The sequence below is a fragment of the Pelodiscus sinensis genome, chromosome 4, assembly GCF_052426305.1.
Source record: "Pelodiscus sinensis isolate ZL-2025 chromosome 4, ASM5242630v1, whole genome shotgun sequence".
Lineage (NCBI taxonomy): Eukaryota > Metazoa > Chordata > Testudines > Trionychidae > Pelodiscus > Pelodiscus sinensis.
In genome coordinates, this window is record NC_143055.1 from 118,927,145 (window position 1) to 118,942,418 (window position 15,274).

General features: G+C 42.3%; 1 protein-coding gene across 1 annotated transcript in view; it reads right to left on the reverse strand.

Annotated features, from left to right (window-relative positions):
- The window catches only part of GRID2 (glutamate ionotropic receptor delta type subunit 2), a 1,117,109-nt gene extending 1,109,952 nt beyond the window's left edge, over positions 1–7,157 (reverse strand). Inside the window, exon 1 of the mRNA XM_006111957.4 lies at positions 6,924–7,157. Within this exon, the coding sequence (XP_006112019.1) occupies positions 6,924–7,011 (88 nt within the window). The 5' untranslated portion in view covers positions 7,012–7,157. The remainder of the gene's footprint in view (positions 1–6,923) is intronic.
- Positions 7,158–15,274: the final 8,117 nt, after the last annotated feature.

The window sequence follows — 15,274 nt, forward strand, 5'->3', positions numbered from 1 at the left end:
CCTCATTCCACAAGGAATAACAGCTAATTCGATTTAGGGCTTTAATTCAGAATCCCGTTTCACTGCCGCGTGTAGATGCAGGCAGTTACTTCGGGCTAGTCAATTTCTAAAATGGCGGCCAGCCGGGTACATGCTAATGAAGCACAGGATATTTAAATCCCGTGCTTCATTTGCAATTTTGGTCGCCCTCATTAGCCTCCCTAGATCGAACTGGGGGGCTAGTGTAGACATACCCTCCCTCTTCATCTATATTATCGCTTTTCTCCTCTTTCAGATTAAAGACCATTACACCTTTACACAGGCAGGATAGGAAACAACTGTATTTTCGTATCTGCACTCTCTGGGTCACTCTACTTTGGGATATTAAAAGCTGATTAACAATTTTCATAATTCATGGATTCCTTCAGTTTTACCTCAGCTGGTGTTGACAATGGCTTGGCTTGACTACTAGCATATTTTAATTGTTTCAACATTTGTCAGAGAAGACTTGCTGCTTGACTTTCCAAATCGTGCTTTCTCCAACACTGCTCAGTAACAATTTGAATCAATCTAGGTCAGTGTTTCTCCAAGTGGCCCGTGAAACCATTTTCAGATAGGGTGGCCAGATGGTTTAACCAAAAATACCAAACACTCCCACCAAAAAACACACAGGGAAAAAAATTCTGTTGAGGAAAAAAAATGGGGGGAGACCAAAGTTGAACCAAAAAAAGAGAGACCCCAACAGCAATTATTAAGCAAAATAAAATAAATAAAATAAAAAGAAATCAGTATGACCCCTTTAAGAAGAGGCTTTTTTGCCGACACCTATCTTGTTTTTTTGCTCCAGCCACAAGACCAGTCCCTGCAGAACCAGGTAAGGGGGGAAGGGGGAGAGGGAGGGGAGGCCGGGCCTAGTTGTCGTAGGGTTGCCAGGTATCCGGTATTTTCACCTCCTGGCCGGGGGGGGGGGGGGGAATCAGGAAATACTGGACATTTTAGGTATCCGGTATTTTCTTAATTTTTTTTAATTGGACAGGAAGCAAAAATACCAGACTGTCTGGGTCAATAGCAGACACTTGGCAACCCTACTTTCAGAAACCTGCTAACTGGCCGTTCTGGTATGTTTACTTACCGGCTCCATGGCCATAGAGCCTCACAGCTCCCATTGGATCTGGTTTGCTGCTTTCATGTATTTTGGGAATGAGAGAAGAGCCATAGGTTGCCAACCCCATTTCTAGGTTTTCCAGAACAAAAAAGGTAACTACCATTACAGTGGCTGAGGGCATCTGGCATATGAACTTTTCTATGTATCTTAGCAACATTAGGTAAAATTAATTTTCTTGGGCTAGACTTTTTCTGATTTTTATCAATAAAAACTATTCTATTTAATAAAAAAAAGTTGGTCCCTCTTTAACTCCAAATTAAGCTGGAATGTTTCCGACATTGCCCATCCCTCTGATAATTATACATTTCTGGAGTTTTAGTTTATATGTTATCAAATTTTAGTATTTTGTATTTTAAATAAGTTGTAGTTCTGCAAATTTTAATATAAAACCAAAACCCCTTGTTATAACCTAAAGCAAGCTTTATTTCCTCTATCTTAAAATGTATTACTTTGTCAATGCCATCATTAAAAAAATATTTTTAAGCTTGCTAAAATAATCTAAAGCAATACAATGATCAGCTGTACAAACAGCCTGAAAAGGCTAAAGCCATAAAGACATTTTTAAAAGCCCCTAATAAATTCTACAAGCTGTCACAGAGGATTATAGGTAAATATATATATGATGAAAGAGCACGATGTAAATTCAAGTCTTTAGCTGGGGAGTAACCCAATGGCTTACAAAAGTCACCTCTAGCCAGTTCCACATGCTTTAGAAGGTGAAGGAGGGGAAGAGCTCCATAGTTAATACCTTTGTTCATAAAGTTAAACAGACTTAATGTTTAACTTAATGAACAAGTTGGTATATTTATACAGGAACAGTCTCAGCCTAAAGATCACACACTCACACACACACACACACACACACTATATATATATTCATTCAGTGATGGCACCATGGGAATAAAGATGTGCATCTATAACTAGTCATTTGAAAGCAAATACATAGTATCCACAATTAATGTCACACATTTGTTAAAATGTTATTTGAAATAGGAAGGTTATTTGTTTAGCTTATGAAGTATGAAGACCTTGAAGTAAATTTTAAGAAGCTACTAAGACACTCAAAGCAGCCATTTAAATCTTTTGAGCAAGTAAAACTTTGTCAGCTGTGGGCCTGATCCAAACCCAACTGGAGTCAAAGCTTCCTGTGATTTCAGTAGGCTTTGGATCAAACCCTACTGGACTACAAAGAAACACACTTCAGAAAGCAGTGACACCTAACGGCAAATGTGTCCTTGGAAGACAACAAGCCATAATCTATACCAGAGAAAATATGTCCTTATTAGATGTAATTAATGCTAAAAATATATTATAGGGACCCAAAATAGTGTAATCGTGCTAAACTCTTGGAAGAGAATTTCAGCAATAATTCATATAACTAAAGTATGTTGTATACAATATATTTTGGGGACTCATAGCTATTAATAAAATATACTTGCTACTAAACATATGCTATGCGCTTCATGTCTTTATAGCATTCTTAAAAAAAAAAAAAAAAACCTATCCTGATAAATTCTAGCAAAGTGTGGAACAGAAAACGGAAGGCTTTTTTGGTCTACTGAAATAGTAATTTTCTTCTATTTATGTGCATGCTTATTTCCTATATCATATGAAACCGATTTCCATAAATATAACACCTTTATGGGACCACAATGCTAGGGCTTTTGATGTACAGCTTATCATTGTTAGAAATATGACCATAGTATACAAGCTCCTTGTGGTGCCACATATTTTTTATATTAAGCAAATCCTAAAATGTGAATGTTTATAATCATACTAGTTTTCTCACTCCTCCTGTCCCCACCTTTTGGGGAGGGGGTATTTGAAGGTTATCACAAGATCTTAACAGAAAAAAGCTACATCTTCACTGAATATCATTTGTCTCTCTATTATTAAACATTTATCTTACATTAGTGTCTACATTGGCTGAACCAGGTTAGGATCCCGCTGTGCACTTGACTTCGCTGTTGATAGTCCCTGCTGCAAAGATCTTGCAGTACAGTATAAGAGCTCTGGTTCATTTTTGTTTTTATACATTTCTGTTACTTAAGAATTGTGTGTCTTGAAAGGGTTTTTTAAACTTGCTGCTCGATATGGAGAAAGTTAGGCGCAGCACACTACTGGGTCTTATTGGGTGATGAGAGCGATACAGTAGAAGGTAACCTTGACTTCATTTGCATACTATAATCTTACTGGTTAAAGTACTGCTACAGCTGTACTGCATTTTTCTTTAAAATGATTATGATATTTTACACCTGTGCTCTTACATGATAAAGACATGTTACTTGACCTAGAGAGCTTTGCTTTATCTGATACAGGTACAGGCACATCTTTGTGTATGCATGAAGAAAATAAACATACATGTGCATATTCACGTTACTGATGCACAAATTACAAAATGTAAGACTTTTGGCAGAAGATATGAACCTTACACAAACCATGCTGTGGACTAGAAATGCCACCTAATCCCTGCTTAATTAAAGGCACTGTTCTAAACTCCTGTTGTATTTAGGGAGTAAAGAGTGTGGGACGACTGATGTATGAAGAAAATAGCAGGCAGCGTGGCTAATCTCAAAGACTTTGGAGCTTTCCAGCTACATAAATCAGAGCGACTTTTTGAATAGCCTCATAAAACACAAGATCATTGCCATTCCACTCACGGATTTCCAGTGCTTCCTACAGCATACAGATCATTAGGAAACTTCTAAGCAATCAAGTAATGTGAGCCTGATGAAATTACTCAATCAATGCATGGGCTCAGAGAAGCAACATAATACAGAACTGCATAATTTTGACATGTCATATCCCCTTCTTTCTCATATAGAATACGGTTAATTACAATGAAGGTGAGCCTTTTCCACATTTTCACAAGAATGTTTAAGTTTTTCTTAAGTGCCAGCTCCTAATTATGATACTGAGCCAGCAGAAACATTGACTATGGGCAGCCCTCTCAATAGTCAGAGAAACATATTTCGGAAAATACACTGATTTGCCCTAAAATAATCAGGAAATACAACAGGAATAATTAAAAAGTGTTAGTTTGGAAGAGAAAAATGAATCAGTATTCCATAATGCAAAGCTTTCCCTCCAGCACCCCTACTCATTAATCACAGCTTGTTAATTCCAGGTATCCATTCTTGTTGTGGCAGGCTACTAAGCTGTCTGATAGGATAGTTAAACAATCAGGAATACAACCTGTTCATGGTAAATTAATCAAATATTTCAACATGCAGTCAAGTGAGGCAGTTAGTGCACTATAATAAGGAGAAAATACTATTATAAACACATGGGTAAAGGATTAATATTGTTAGTTCTGTGTTGCTTTTTCTGTAGAATGTAAACATTTCCTTTTCTTATTTGGCTTTGAAAACCCCATCCACAAGTATTGGAATAATTTGTTGATTCTGTCCCCCCTCCTTTATTGTTATTTAAAATATCAAAACTAAAAACATGGCATCTCAAATTGACAAAATGGCTTTTTATTATCCTTGCTTAGATCCATTTTATATATATATAAATTAATATTCTCTATACACAGAGGAAAAAATCAAATTACGGTTTTACAAAACTTAAAAGCCAAAACATAAGGGTCATTTGGAGGGGTATTATTATGGTTTTCAGCTCAGAGTTCCACAGAATTGCCTATTTTAGTTGCTGACCTTTTAGATATTAAACTTATTCGTAGGTCATTTATTTTCAATTTTAAACTATAAGCCATTTAGAGCTATGTGCAACAATTATAAATTTGCCAGTATCATGCAACATAAAGCAGTCTATAAAAAGCTAATTCCCTTGTCAAATGTACTAATTGTCTTTCAGGTCAAATTAATTGCATGAGAAGCAACCACTTTATGCCTCTCCCCCCTCCACCCACAAGATTTACTGTGTTGATGCATTGAACAACCAATGGCATTTGGGAAGCAGTAAATACCTGTGTTATATGTGCCAGATAAAATAAATATTTTTAAGCGGTAGCAAATAGAAACAACAATTAAGAGAGAAGAAAGGAGATAATTTCCTTACTATACCCAAGAACTACAATACATGCCACAGATCATTTAGTAAAAAGAACCGGATATCGTGCATTTAGTATTCTCTCATCAAGTGGATTATTACAGGATGAAGATTTCACCCCCAAGTCCTAAGATTTGCACCGTGAGTGATGAGCCCGAAAAACAAAAGCACTAAGAACAGTGCCTGTTATAGTTTACAACCGCAAATACATGAATACATCTTTCTCTTCTTTAAAGGAGGACACGATGCTCGGCCTACGGTATAATATTGGAAGCGCCAGTCAAGGACAGCTATTCAGACTGACCCCTGTAAAGTTCTGTGCCTGCGGGCGCCTGGCGCTCTTAAATGAAGGGTTGAACGGCTGCCCTAAAGCCAGTGGCACGGACATAAAAAGCTGTAAGTGCAGGGCTGCGACTCTCAGTTCGGGTCTGAGCACAGCCAGGCACTGCTGCTGTCAGAGATGGGCACAGACATGTTTACAAAGGCAGTCTGGGTGTGAAGGGCCTGGCCCTGGAAGCCAAGGGAGGGCCAGAGGCAGAGCACTAGCACTGAAAGGACACTGAGGCTCGGCACGGCGCACACCTGGGACAAGCTTCTCTCCCTCGCCCGGACCCCAGCAAGGGGACAGGGCTTCTGCGTGGTTGCCCGTCTTGCAGGCGGGCACCCAGTTAGGAAGCGCTTGTCCCACCTGTTTGCCTTGCAGATCACTCAGCGATAGGGGTGAAAGTCTCCCCCCCTCCCCCCCGAGAACAGGGGAATCCGCTTCCCCTTGCCCCCGACAGGGAGAAAAATGCCCTTTAAGAACAGGCACCCATTTCTGTCAGGGGCGTGCGCGCAGAAGAGCGGCTGGGAGGGAGGGAGGGAGGAGACTGTTCCCTGGCATGCTGGGCTGTCACATGGAGGGGGATCCAGCTGTCTCCCGTCCCCTATGCCCCTCTCTGGATAGAAATGTGGGTTACAGCTTGAGCTTGCTGCGGACAGCGCTGTGAATAATAATCACACACACCGCCTCCCTCCCTCCCTCCAGCTCTCTGCCTCCCCGTGTGGCCATCATGCTGCCAAGAGGTGGGGCCACGACCAGCTCCGAGGCTGGCTCCTTAACCCCTTCCAGGGCGGCCCCAGCAGCCGCCCCTCTCCCTCCTAACTCCGTAACCGCGCTGGCAGAAAGACCCCCCCCCCCCCGGCTCTGCTGCCCGCGCTGTCCTAAAGCGGGGTGGAGGGGGGAGCAATTGCACCGCCCCAGGGCCCCCTCCTGCAGCGAGTGGCGGGGGCCCGAGTCTGGCTGGAACAGCAGCTGGCTCGGGACCCTTCCGAGAGAGGCTTGCGCCGCCCCGGCCGGCTGTGGCTCCCGCTGGGGCAGCGGCGGCGCCTGGCACGGGCGGCGAGGAAACTGGAGAGGGGGCTAAACTGATCCCCTCCCCCCGGATGCTGAGCGGACCCAGCTGCTCACGTTGCCCAACCACCTGTTCCGCCGGGGCGCGGGGATGGTTACAGCCCAGCCGGGGGGCGCCGCTGTCCCCCCCCACGGGGCACCTCGGGGAGCGGCGCGGGGCGCCCGGGCCGAGCGCGCCTGAACTCTCCCGCTGCCCCTCCCCCGGCGCCAGGCCACCGGAGACACCGGGTTGCGCCGAGGGCCACGGATCAGGAGCAAGTGTAACCCCACCGGGGCGGGGTGCAGGGGAGCAATGGGGGGGGGGGCACAAGGGACAGGAGGCCAAAAGAGCGGGTCGCCCAGGCGAGCTGGGAAAGTCAGCAGCCCCCTTACCTATGTGTATGATTGAATCCGCAATCGCCGCGTCCCAGGTTCGAGTCCAACAGACGGACACAACCAAGAGGAGGGAGAAAACTTCCATGTCCTCCCGGGGGTGAGTTTTTTCTGAGCAGCGGCGGCTCGCTTCCTCCCAGGCGGAGAGTGACAACGCAGCGCAGCGAGCCCAGGAGTTGGAGGTGCCAGGACAGGGTTTAAATCCCGATTGCCTGCGTGCCGCTGCTGAGAGGTGAGGGCGACAGCCCAGGGTCTGGGGCGTCCCTCTCCTTTGCAAGAGCCCCGCGTCACTCCGGGGGGCTTCCGGGCATAACGACCGGCGCTGCTGTTGGCTCGGGCAGCCAATCCATCCAGCCCGATCGCTTCTCCGGGCAGCAGGCGCCTCCGTTTGTCAGACCGTCTCCATCCTTCCGCAGGGTCCAGGGATCCGCTCAGTCCCGGCTCCTGCACAACAACTTCCAACCCACCACACACACCGCGCGCACGCACCCAGACACACACACACACACACACACCGCTTGGCCACAGAGCCCCAAACGGCGGGAGCCCGCAGCAAAAAAAAAAAAAAAAAAAAAAAAAAAACAACCCTCGCCTTCAGTAAGGAAGGAGACGCGGGGAATCAAGCATAGAGGAGATCCCGGGTCTAGAAGCCAGATTCCTGCAGGAAAAGCAACCCCCTAGGCCAAAAACAAAGTGAACTTCAAGGTAATGCAGATAGTAATGCAGAGATTTTCCCCCACCCCCTGCTTAAAAATTGCTTCCCACAACTGGTGGAGAAATCTGCAAATCAAGCCCAGCGTGCTGTGCTGTCGCGCAAGGTAGCGGTTGGACAGGACAGGAGGCAGAAGCGGTGCCTGAAGCAAAGCAGAGGAAAGCAGCTGATGGTCCGCAGGATGCTTTAGAGATTGCTTTGCTGGTGGGATGCAGACAGAGCTGGCAGCTCCAGCACCAGCCAGCACGTTGCCTAGAAATGGATCACCTAGGAGGAGAGCGAGCGAGCGAGAGATAAGTGTTATCAGCTAGAAAGAGGGAGAAATAGCGAAGGGGGGCTTCCCTTTAATAACCATCTCCTCCCCCTATCTGCAATACAAGGGAGAAGCAAAACATTGCTCGCATCTTCCTTCAAATCTTCAGGTGGGACTGAGAAAAAGACAGGATTAGAAAAGGAAAATCCACCTCATTTGTTTAACCTTGTAACTCCACTGCAGGTATCAGGTTCAAAGCTAGATGGACACTTCTGCTTTCCCACTATTTCACAACTGAGTCAGGGACAAGCTCGAAAGGAAAGGGAAAAGAAAATCAGGGTCACCTGGTCGCAAAGGGATTAAAAAGACCTAGAAAGCTATTTATATGATTTTAATTATCGACGATTTTGATTGTACTTGAAAACTGAATTGCTCTTTCCCCCCGGGACAGTGTAAAAGCCATGGGGAAACTACAGTTACATAGCATTTTTCTTTCTCAAGGCATTATAAAAATCCTTAACTGTTTATTCTAACATCTACCCTTTGAGGTCAGTATGTATATTAAACCCCACTGCACTGTTGGAAAACTGGCAGAGAGATCAAAACTTCTCCTGTGGGCATATTATTTCCCCGCATGCCTGCTTCAGGGTTTCTTGCACTTTCCTCTGAATCCTGCTTACTGGCCCCTGTTGGAAACAGAGTAGAGGACTAGATGGATAATTGCTCTGCTCCAAGAGGATACATTTTATGTTCATCATAAGCAACTGATAGTACACAATGTGGAACCTGTTGTGTAAGCTTTACTCCCACATACAGCACAGCTCTATAAACACCCAGTGTCATTCATAGATCGCTTCTTAGCAGACACTTTTATAACAGATTGATATTTTTGGCAGGAGCTAGCTGAACATCACCAAATTTACTCCTATATCTGTTCTGTTCTCTAACGGAGAACAGTTACTGCTTTACATTATGAGCTCACCTTCTCTGCACCCTATAGGCTTACTTATAAAAAACAACAAATGATGTAGCATGGGACCAAAACATTAAGTTCTTGATCAAAAATATAGCCTTATTTAATCTGCTAAGGAGTGAGATCACTTAAAATATGCATGCAACTTACGCTTCGTCCTGTTCACAAGATTTAGGGTAGATCCAAAGTGCATCCGAGTCAATGGCATTTGTTCCATTAACTTAAACATGCTTCGATTGGGCCCTTAAAGCTTGGCAATCGAATCAGTTTAAAATTTAAGATTCAAATGCAAATAGAAAGTATGGCACTTAAAGAAAAACAAGTTACTCAGCAAAAGTGAGCAAACTACCTCACAGAATACCATGTGCATGTTACATGCACTCCAACCCCAATTTAGGGGCTCATGAAATAGACCTGTTTTGTAAACAATGGCAGAAAAGCTAGTAGTTACACATATCATAAGCAAATGTAATGGGCATTGACTTCACTACTAATAAAATGAGAGAAACTTTAGAATCTACTTTACTCATTATTACTTCTTCACAAAAGAACAAAGTTCATAGGAAGTGTTAATTTGCTTCAAAGGGGCACATAAGACCAGTACTCTTTAATTAGGTACTGCGCACAGCAGGCAAAGTATGAAATGTAATGAAAGTCTTTGGAAAATATAGCTTTTTAATTTATACTTTAGGTAATGCTAAGAATTCTGAGGCCTTATCTAATAGTCAGTCAGCCATCCTCACTGACTATTTAAAAGACCTAGTAAATCTGTCCTAGATTAATCACAATACTTTCATTCAAGGTTTTGGTCATGATTTCATAGGGCAGGAGGCATAGCTGAAAGATAATAGATCAAAGACTCATTAGATTATTGGCAATATGACTCATTTTATAAAATTGTAATAAAAGTAATAAAGTTATTTTTTTAATCTTAGTGTGATTAAGTCTCTTGAAAATTTGGGAGGAAGGAATTGTAGGTTATGTTTATTCAAATTGACTTTTGAACCACTGTTAGTGAATTGAATAACATAACTATTGAATTAAAATTAAAAGTAAGTTCAAAAAGTTTTATCACTGATTCTAAGAAACACTATGCCCTACTAAAACAGATTGGAATAGATTGTACAGGAGGATTGTTTACTATATTTTTATTAGAGGACAATGCACATAAAACCTATTTTCCATAAATACATTCTATCAATTCATTGTGAAGCAGGAGACTCTAATCTTGTGACAATTTAATTTTTGAAAGACTACTGAATTTTAAGTGCAGATTGTTTAAATAGACGTAAGCATTTTGTTTTATGGATTCTGGTTCTGTTATGTAAAAATTGCTCATTGAAATGTTAATAATTTGCATCACTTCCGATTGAATCAGGGTCTAATCTAAGCCCAACAAAGTCAGTGGGCATCTGTTGAGTCGAATTTTAACCAGGCATAGAGATACACCTACGTGGGACGATGCATACTGTTTCCACATTATACTTTTTGCCCCTATATTTCCCATTGTTACGACTACTATTCCTGCTCCATTATTAGCATCGATGGGGGAGCACTACCACACACCAATGACAGCATTAAAACAAAATCACCATGTTCTTCTGTCCTACTCAGAACGGATCTAGACCACACCACAGTTAATACCCAGGCAGCTGCCAATGGCTTGGCTACTTCATGCTTCCAACTATTGCTATAGGAACAAAGAGGGGATTAAGAATGTTTTGTCAAATCTATTGTAGACAAAGCATCAGAGGCAAACTTCATAAATTTTTCCAACCATGGCCCTTAAGCCAGTAAGTGAGTTGCTTTTGTTTTGTATTTTTTAAATGTAAAACCTTCCAAAAATCTAGAGCTGAAGTCTGGTAAATTGCTCTAAGCATCTAGACCCCTATGCCTGCATCAGAACCCACTGGAGTCAATGGGGCCCCATGTAAGCACAAGGGCATCTAACTATAGTTAGACAAGTAGGATCTATCTGACTACCATGCACTTACGGTGTGGTGTAATATTTGCTTAATTGAGAGCTCTTGCAGGGTTTTGTAGTGACTGAAGACCTAAACATAGCACCTCTGTTGGCTCTCATGTTAGGGCATTAGAATACTACAACATTACGATGAAAGTTTTGAATTACATTGTAAACATTAACATTTGCATAAATGAGGACTAATATAAACATGTTATTTCTGAAGCAGATTTTATATTTCATATTATTTGTTAATATACTGCACACAACTAGAACATAAGATTCAGCGCCTTGGTCCATTTTCTCTTACATACACCTTCTGGCAGGGTCCAGGACATAATGCTTTGGAGGAAGGCAAAAACATGATGTGCCTAGCCAACTGTAGCTGTGCTGTATTCAGCGGCAGAGGGAAGCAGGAGATATATCTTCCTGACCTGAACAAGTCATCAGCTTGATATTCAGTTAGCCTTTAAGAAAATAGCTTGCATAGTTACAAATCTTAACAGTCATGAAGTTATCCCTTAAAAACTGATGACTGTATTTAATTCAGTTACCTTCTGTAACAATGAATTTCAACATTCCACTGGCTTTGAAAAATACCCTTTCCTTTATATCAAAATTCAGAATTTACTCCTGTTTCTTTCAAAGAATGGTGCAATTGTCTCGCATTATGGAGCAGAATTGATAAGATCTGGTCAATGCTGAAAAGGAACTATCAGTCACAAATGCATAACAGTCATATCCAAATGGTTATTGATGCCATCGGAACATTGGACAATTGCCAGAAGGACCCACCAATGACTGTTAAAGATTGGCTTCTGTTTCTAGACTTTCAATATCATTTGTTTCTGTTTTTCCTCTACAGCTTCTTCTTTTTGGACTCCTAGAAAATCTTTTAAATTGAAATACCTGACAGGGAAAATTAACAAGTAATTTTGAAAGTGTTCATATTTCTCTGACTACACAGGGAAATGAGCCTGTTTTCCTTTTTGTCCAACATTGTAAGGGTATGTCTACACTACCCCGCTAGTTCGAACTAGCGGGGTAATGTAGGCATACCGCACTTGCAAATGAAGCCCGGGATTTGAATTTCCTGGGCTTCATTTGCATAAGCGGGGAGCCGCCATTTTTAAAACCCCGCTGGTTCGAACCCCGTGCAGCGCGGCTACACGGGGCTCGAACTAGGTAGTTCAAACTAGGTATACCGGTAGTTCGGAATAGGAATCCCCTGCACGGGGTTCGAACCAGCAGGGTTTTAAAAATGGCGGCTCCCCGCTTATGCAAATGAAGCCCGGGAAATTCAAATCCCGGGCTTCATTTGCAAGTGCGGTAAGCCTACATTACCCCGCTAGTTCGAACTAGGAGGGTAGTGTAGACATACCCAAAAGGATTTGTCACAATACAGTAATGTTAGGTTACATGCCTCACATACTATAGGTAAAAAATCTGCAATTGGGTAGACATAAGCAATTCAATGGAGCATTTCAATGGAGCTCCAGGCAAGTACAGGATTCTGCCTATGCAGATCCCATTTTGGGATTGAATCCTAACTCCTAATTTAAATGACAGGCACTAGAGAGTAATTCCTCTGAAATATACTACTAAGTTGGTACAATATTTAAACGTAATTCATAAGTGGATTTAAGAGGTCAAATAATTTGAAATCCTGTTGAACTGAAGACTATCCAGCCAAACTTTTCTTGACAGTAAAATTAAATATGAAAAGCTTCAAGTTACTGCAATATAATTAACTGAACAGTGTATTAATCTTCACACCATAGAATTTTCCAAGTCTTACAGGCTTTACATCAGGATTGATCGGAAAATCCCCTCGTTTCCCCTTGTTTAAGATTACTATAGTGCTTACAAAAGATTTTGATTGACAGTACTGGAAATGAAGTTCTCCATCTATAGAATATAATGCCACAATCACACATTTCTCTGCCAATGTCTCTGCACCCTGTCTTAAAGGAAAAACTGCTAAATCTGAGATTAGTTTACTTTTCATACCAGTCCATTAGTCTTTGGTCTATGTGGTAATGCTTCAAACAAGGGCTCCAACTGGGAGGGTTTTAGTTAAGGAAACATTTGTTCATTTAACTAATAGATTTTAGAGACCACTAAACTTTTTTAAAATTATGAACTTCAATCCAGAACTGACTTCAAGGCAACAGGCCTTGTGAGAGAGAAGTTAGGGTTAATAGCCAAAGGAATAGGAGGTAGGAGTTTCTGCACTCTAACAGTGACTCAGACACTGACTATGTCTTTCAACAAAACAAGTAACTTCTCTGTGCCTCTGTCATCTACCTGTACAAAGGGACTATTTGCTTTTCCTCAGAGTGTTTCCCCAACCTTTTTCTTTCTAAGCCCCACAACCTCAACATGTTATAAAAACTCCATGATGCACGTGTGACCACAATAACTGATTTTCTGCATATAAAAGTCAGGGCCAGCCCGAGGGGGCAGCAACCAGGGAAACTGCCTGGGGCCGTATGCGACAGGGGCTCCTGTGAAGCTATACTGCTCAGGCTTCAACTGTCGGTGGCCGGGCTCTGGGCCAAGGGCCTCAGCCCCATGCGGCAGGGATTCAGCTTTCTATCCGGGCCCCCCAGTGAGTCTAATGCTGGTCTGCTTGGCAGCCCCCTGAAACCTGCTTGCAGCCCTGAGGAGGCTCCACCATTTAGTTGAGAATCACTGTCTTAAGAGATATGAGGACAAATTAATTCATTTGTAAAATGCACTGAGAATAGAAAATACTAAGTATTATATCCCATTGTCAATCTCCCAAGTCATCCTGCCCCCGGTAACCCAGAAGTGTGAATGTGTATGAATGAGTAGAGATTTCCTTTGATGTTTATGCAAGTGAATACAAAATGGAGATTAAATGTTTTACTAAGTTTCATTCAGAATATATATATGTTACCTCTAACAACTTATCATGAACATACTAGGTTATATTATTTTACCTGGTATTCTGTGAAAAGAAGTGGCAGAGGCAAAGCAAAAAAATTGCAAAGCATTTTGCTTTTTCAAATGCATTCTTATTGAGTTTACTTGAGAGCTTATGCCTCATCCTTTAGCCTCAGTGAACCTGGAAAGTGATTATGGAATAAAATCAACCCTTAAAGCAACCAGTGTTATCAGAGTGAATTAGTGAGCCTGCTGCTGAAGTAGATTTATTTTGTTTCCCTTTAAGCTCCAGTGTCATAGATCTCCAAGTTGCCTGAACCATCCGTGTATACACTGCACTTATCAACTTGTGAGCTTCTGAAGAGTACTGCCAGAGTCTGCTGCCAGCAAGAGCTCCCTGGGCCGGATCAGAACAGAAAAATCCCAGCAGTGAGGTCTGTTGTTGAATTGTATATTTTGCTGGCAGAGGGGACATTTAGGGTAAGCAACCTGCTCCGAGGGAGCAGTGTACCTTCATCACGCCACACTTTAGAGACCCAGGGGCCACTTTGGTAAGATACAAGGATATGAAAGCAGATATATGGGGCTAAATATCTTTAGCATCTGAGTCAAGTAAGGAGTGGTACTACCTCAGGAGCAGTCTAGAGAATGCATTGTGATTCTTACTCCTCCTTTCTCTGGATGTGGGTTGAGTATGTTACCTCCCTGTTTTCTATAGAGCAGCTTGTTATTTGATATACACTCAGCCAGTGAGTGGGGTGAGGCAGACCCAAAGCTTATGCTGCCTCCCACTTCCTTACCACCTAGACTCTTCCTCCCCTCACTTTACCCCCCTCTGGAACGTCTCCACCTCTGACACTCCCTTAGTGTTAGAGATTAGCTTCTTCTCCTTTCAAATTTTCCTTAACGGTCCATTGTACAAAGGTCACCTTTCTCCACCATTGCTTCCACGTGGTTCACTCCTCTCCCTCCCTGTCTCTGACCTGCAGATTTTTAAAAGGTATTTTAGTCATTGCACTGCTCAGCATTTCAATACTTAACTGACTTAGGAACTTCAGAGGGGTAGCTGTAACTGAATTTTTTTTTTTTTTAAAAAGAACTAATAGTCTAGCAGCACCTTAAAGACAGGTGCTTCTAGAGTGACTATTCGTTGACTTAGGAGCCTGTGTCACATTGACTTTCAATGAAACATAGGTGCTCCAGGACAATTGTTGTTTTAAGTTTTTTTTAAGTTACAGACTAACTCAGCTGCCTCCCTGAGGCTTTTAGGCTCCTAAATTATGCATTGTCATGCTGAATGAACACCAGAAGTATCTTCACAGGTCTTTAGGTCAAAATGCCTGTAGGCAACAGAGAGGCAGCATTCCCCTTTGCCTCCACATAACAATAGCCCTGAAAGGCCATCCTCCATGTATATGGAGGATCCAGGATTGTTGTCTTCTAGTTAGGCAAGAACTAAGGTCTTGTCCTAGCCCCTTTTACAAAGCCATGACCTTTTATGTTGACGCAATAATGGAACTTTCCTACCAGTGTTCGGTGA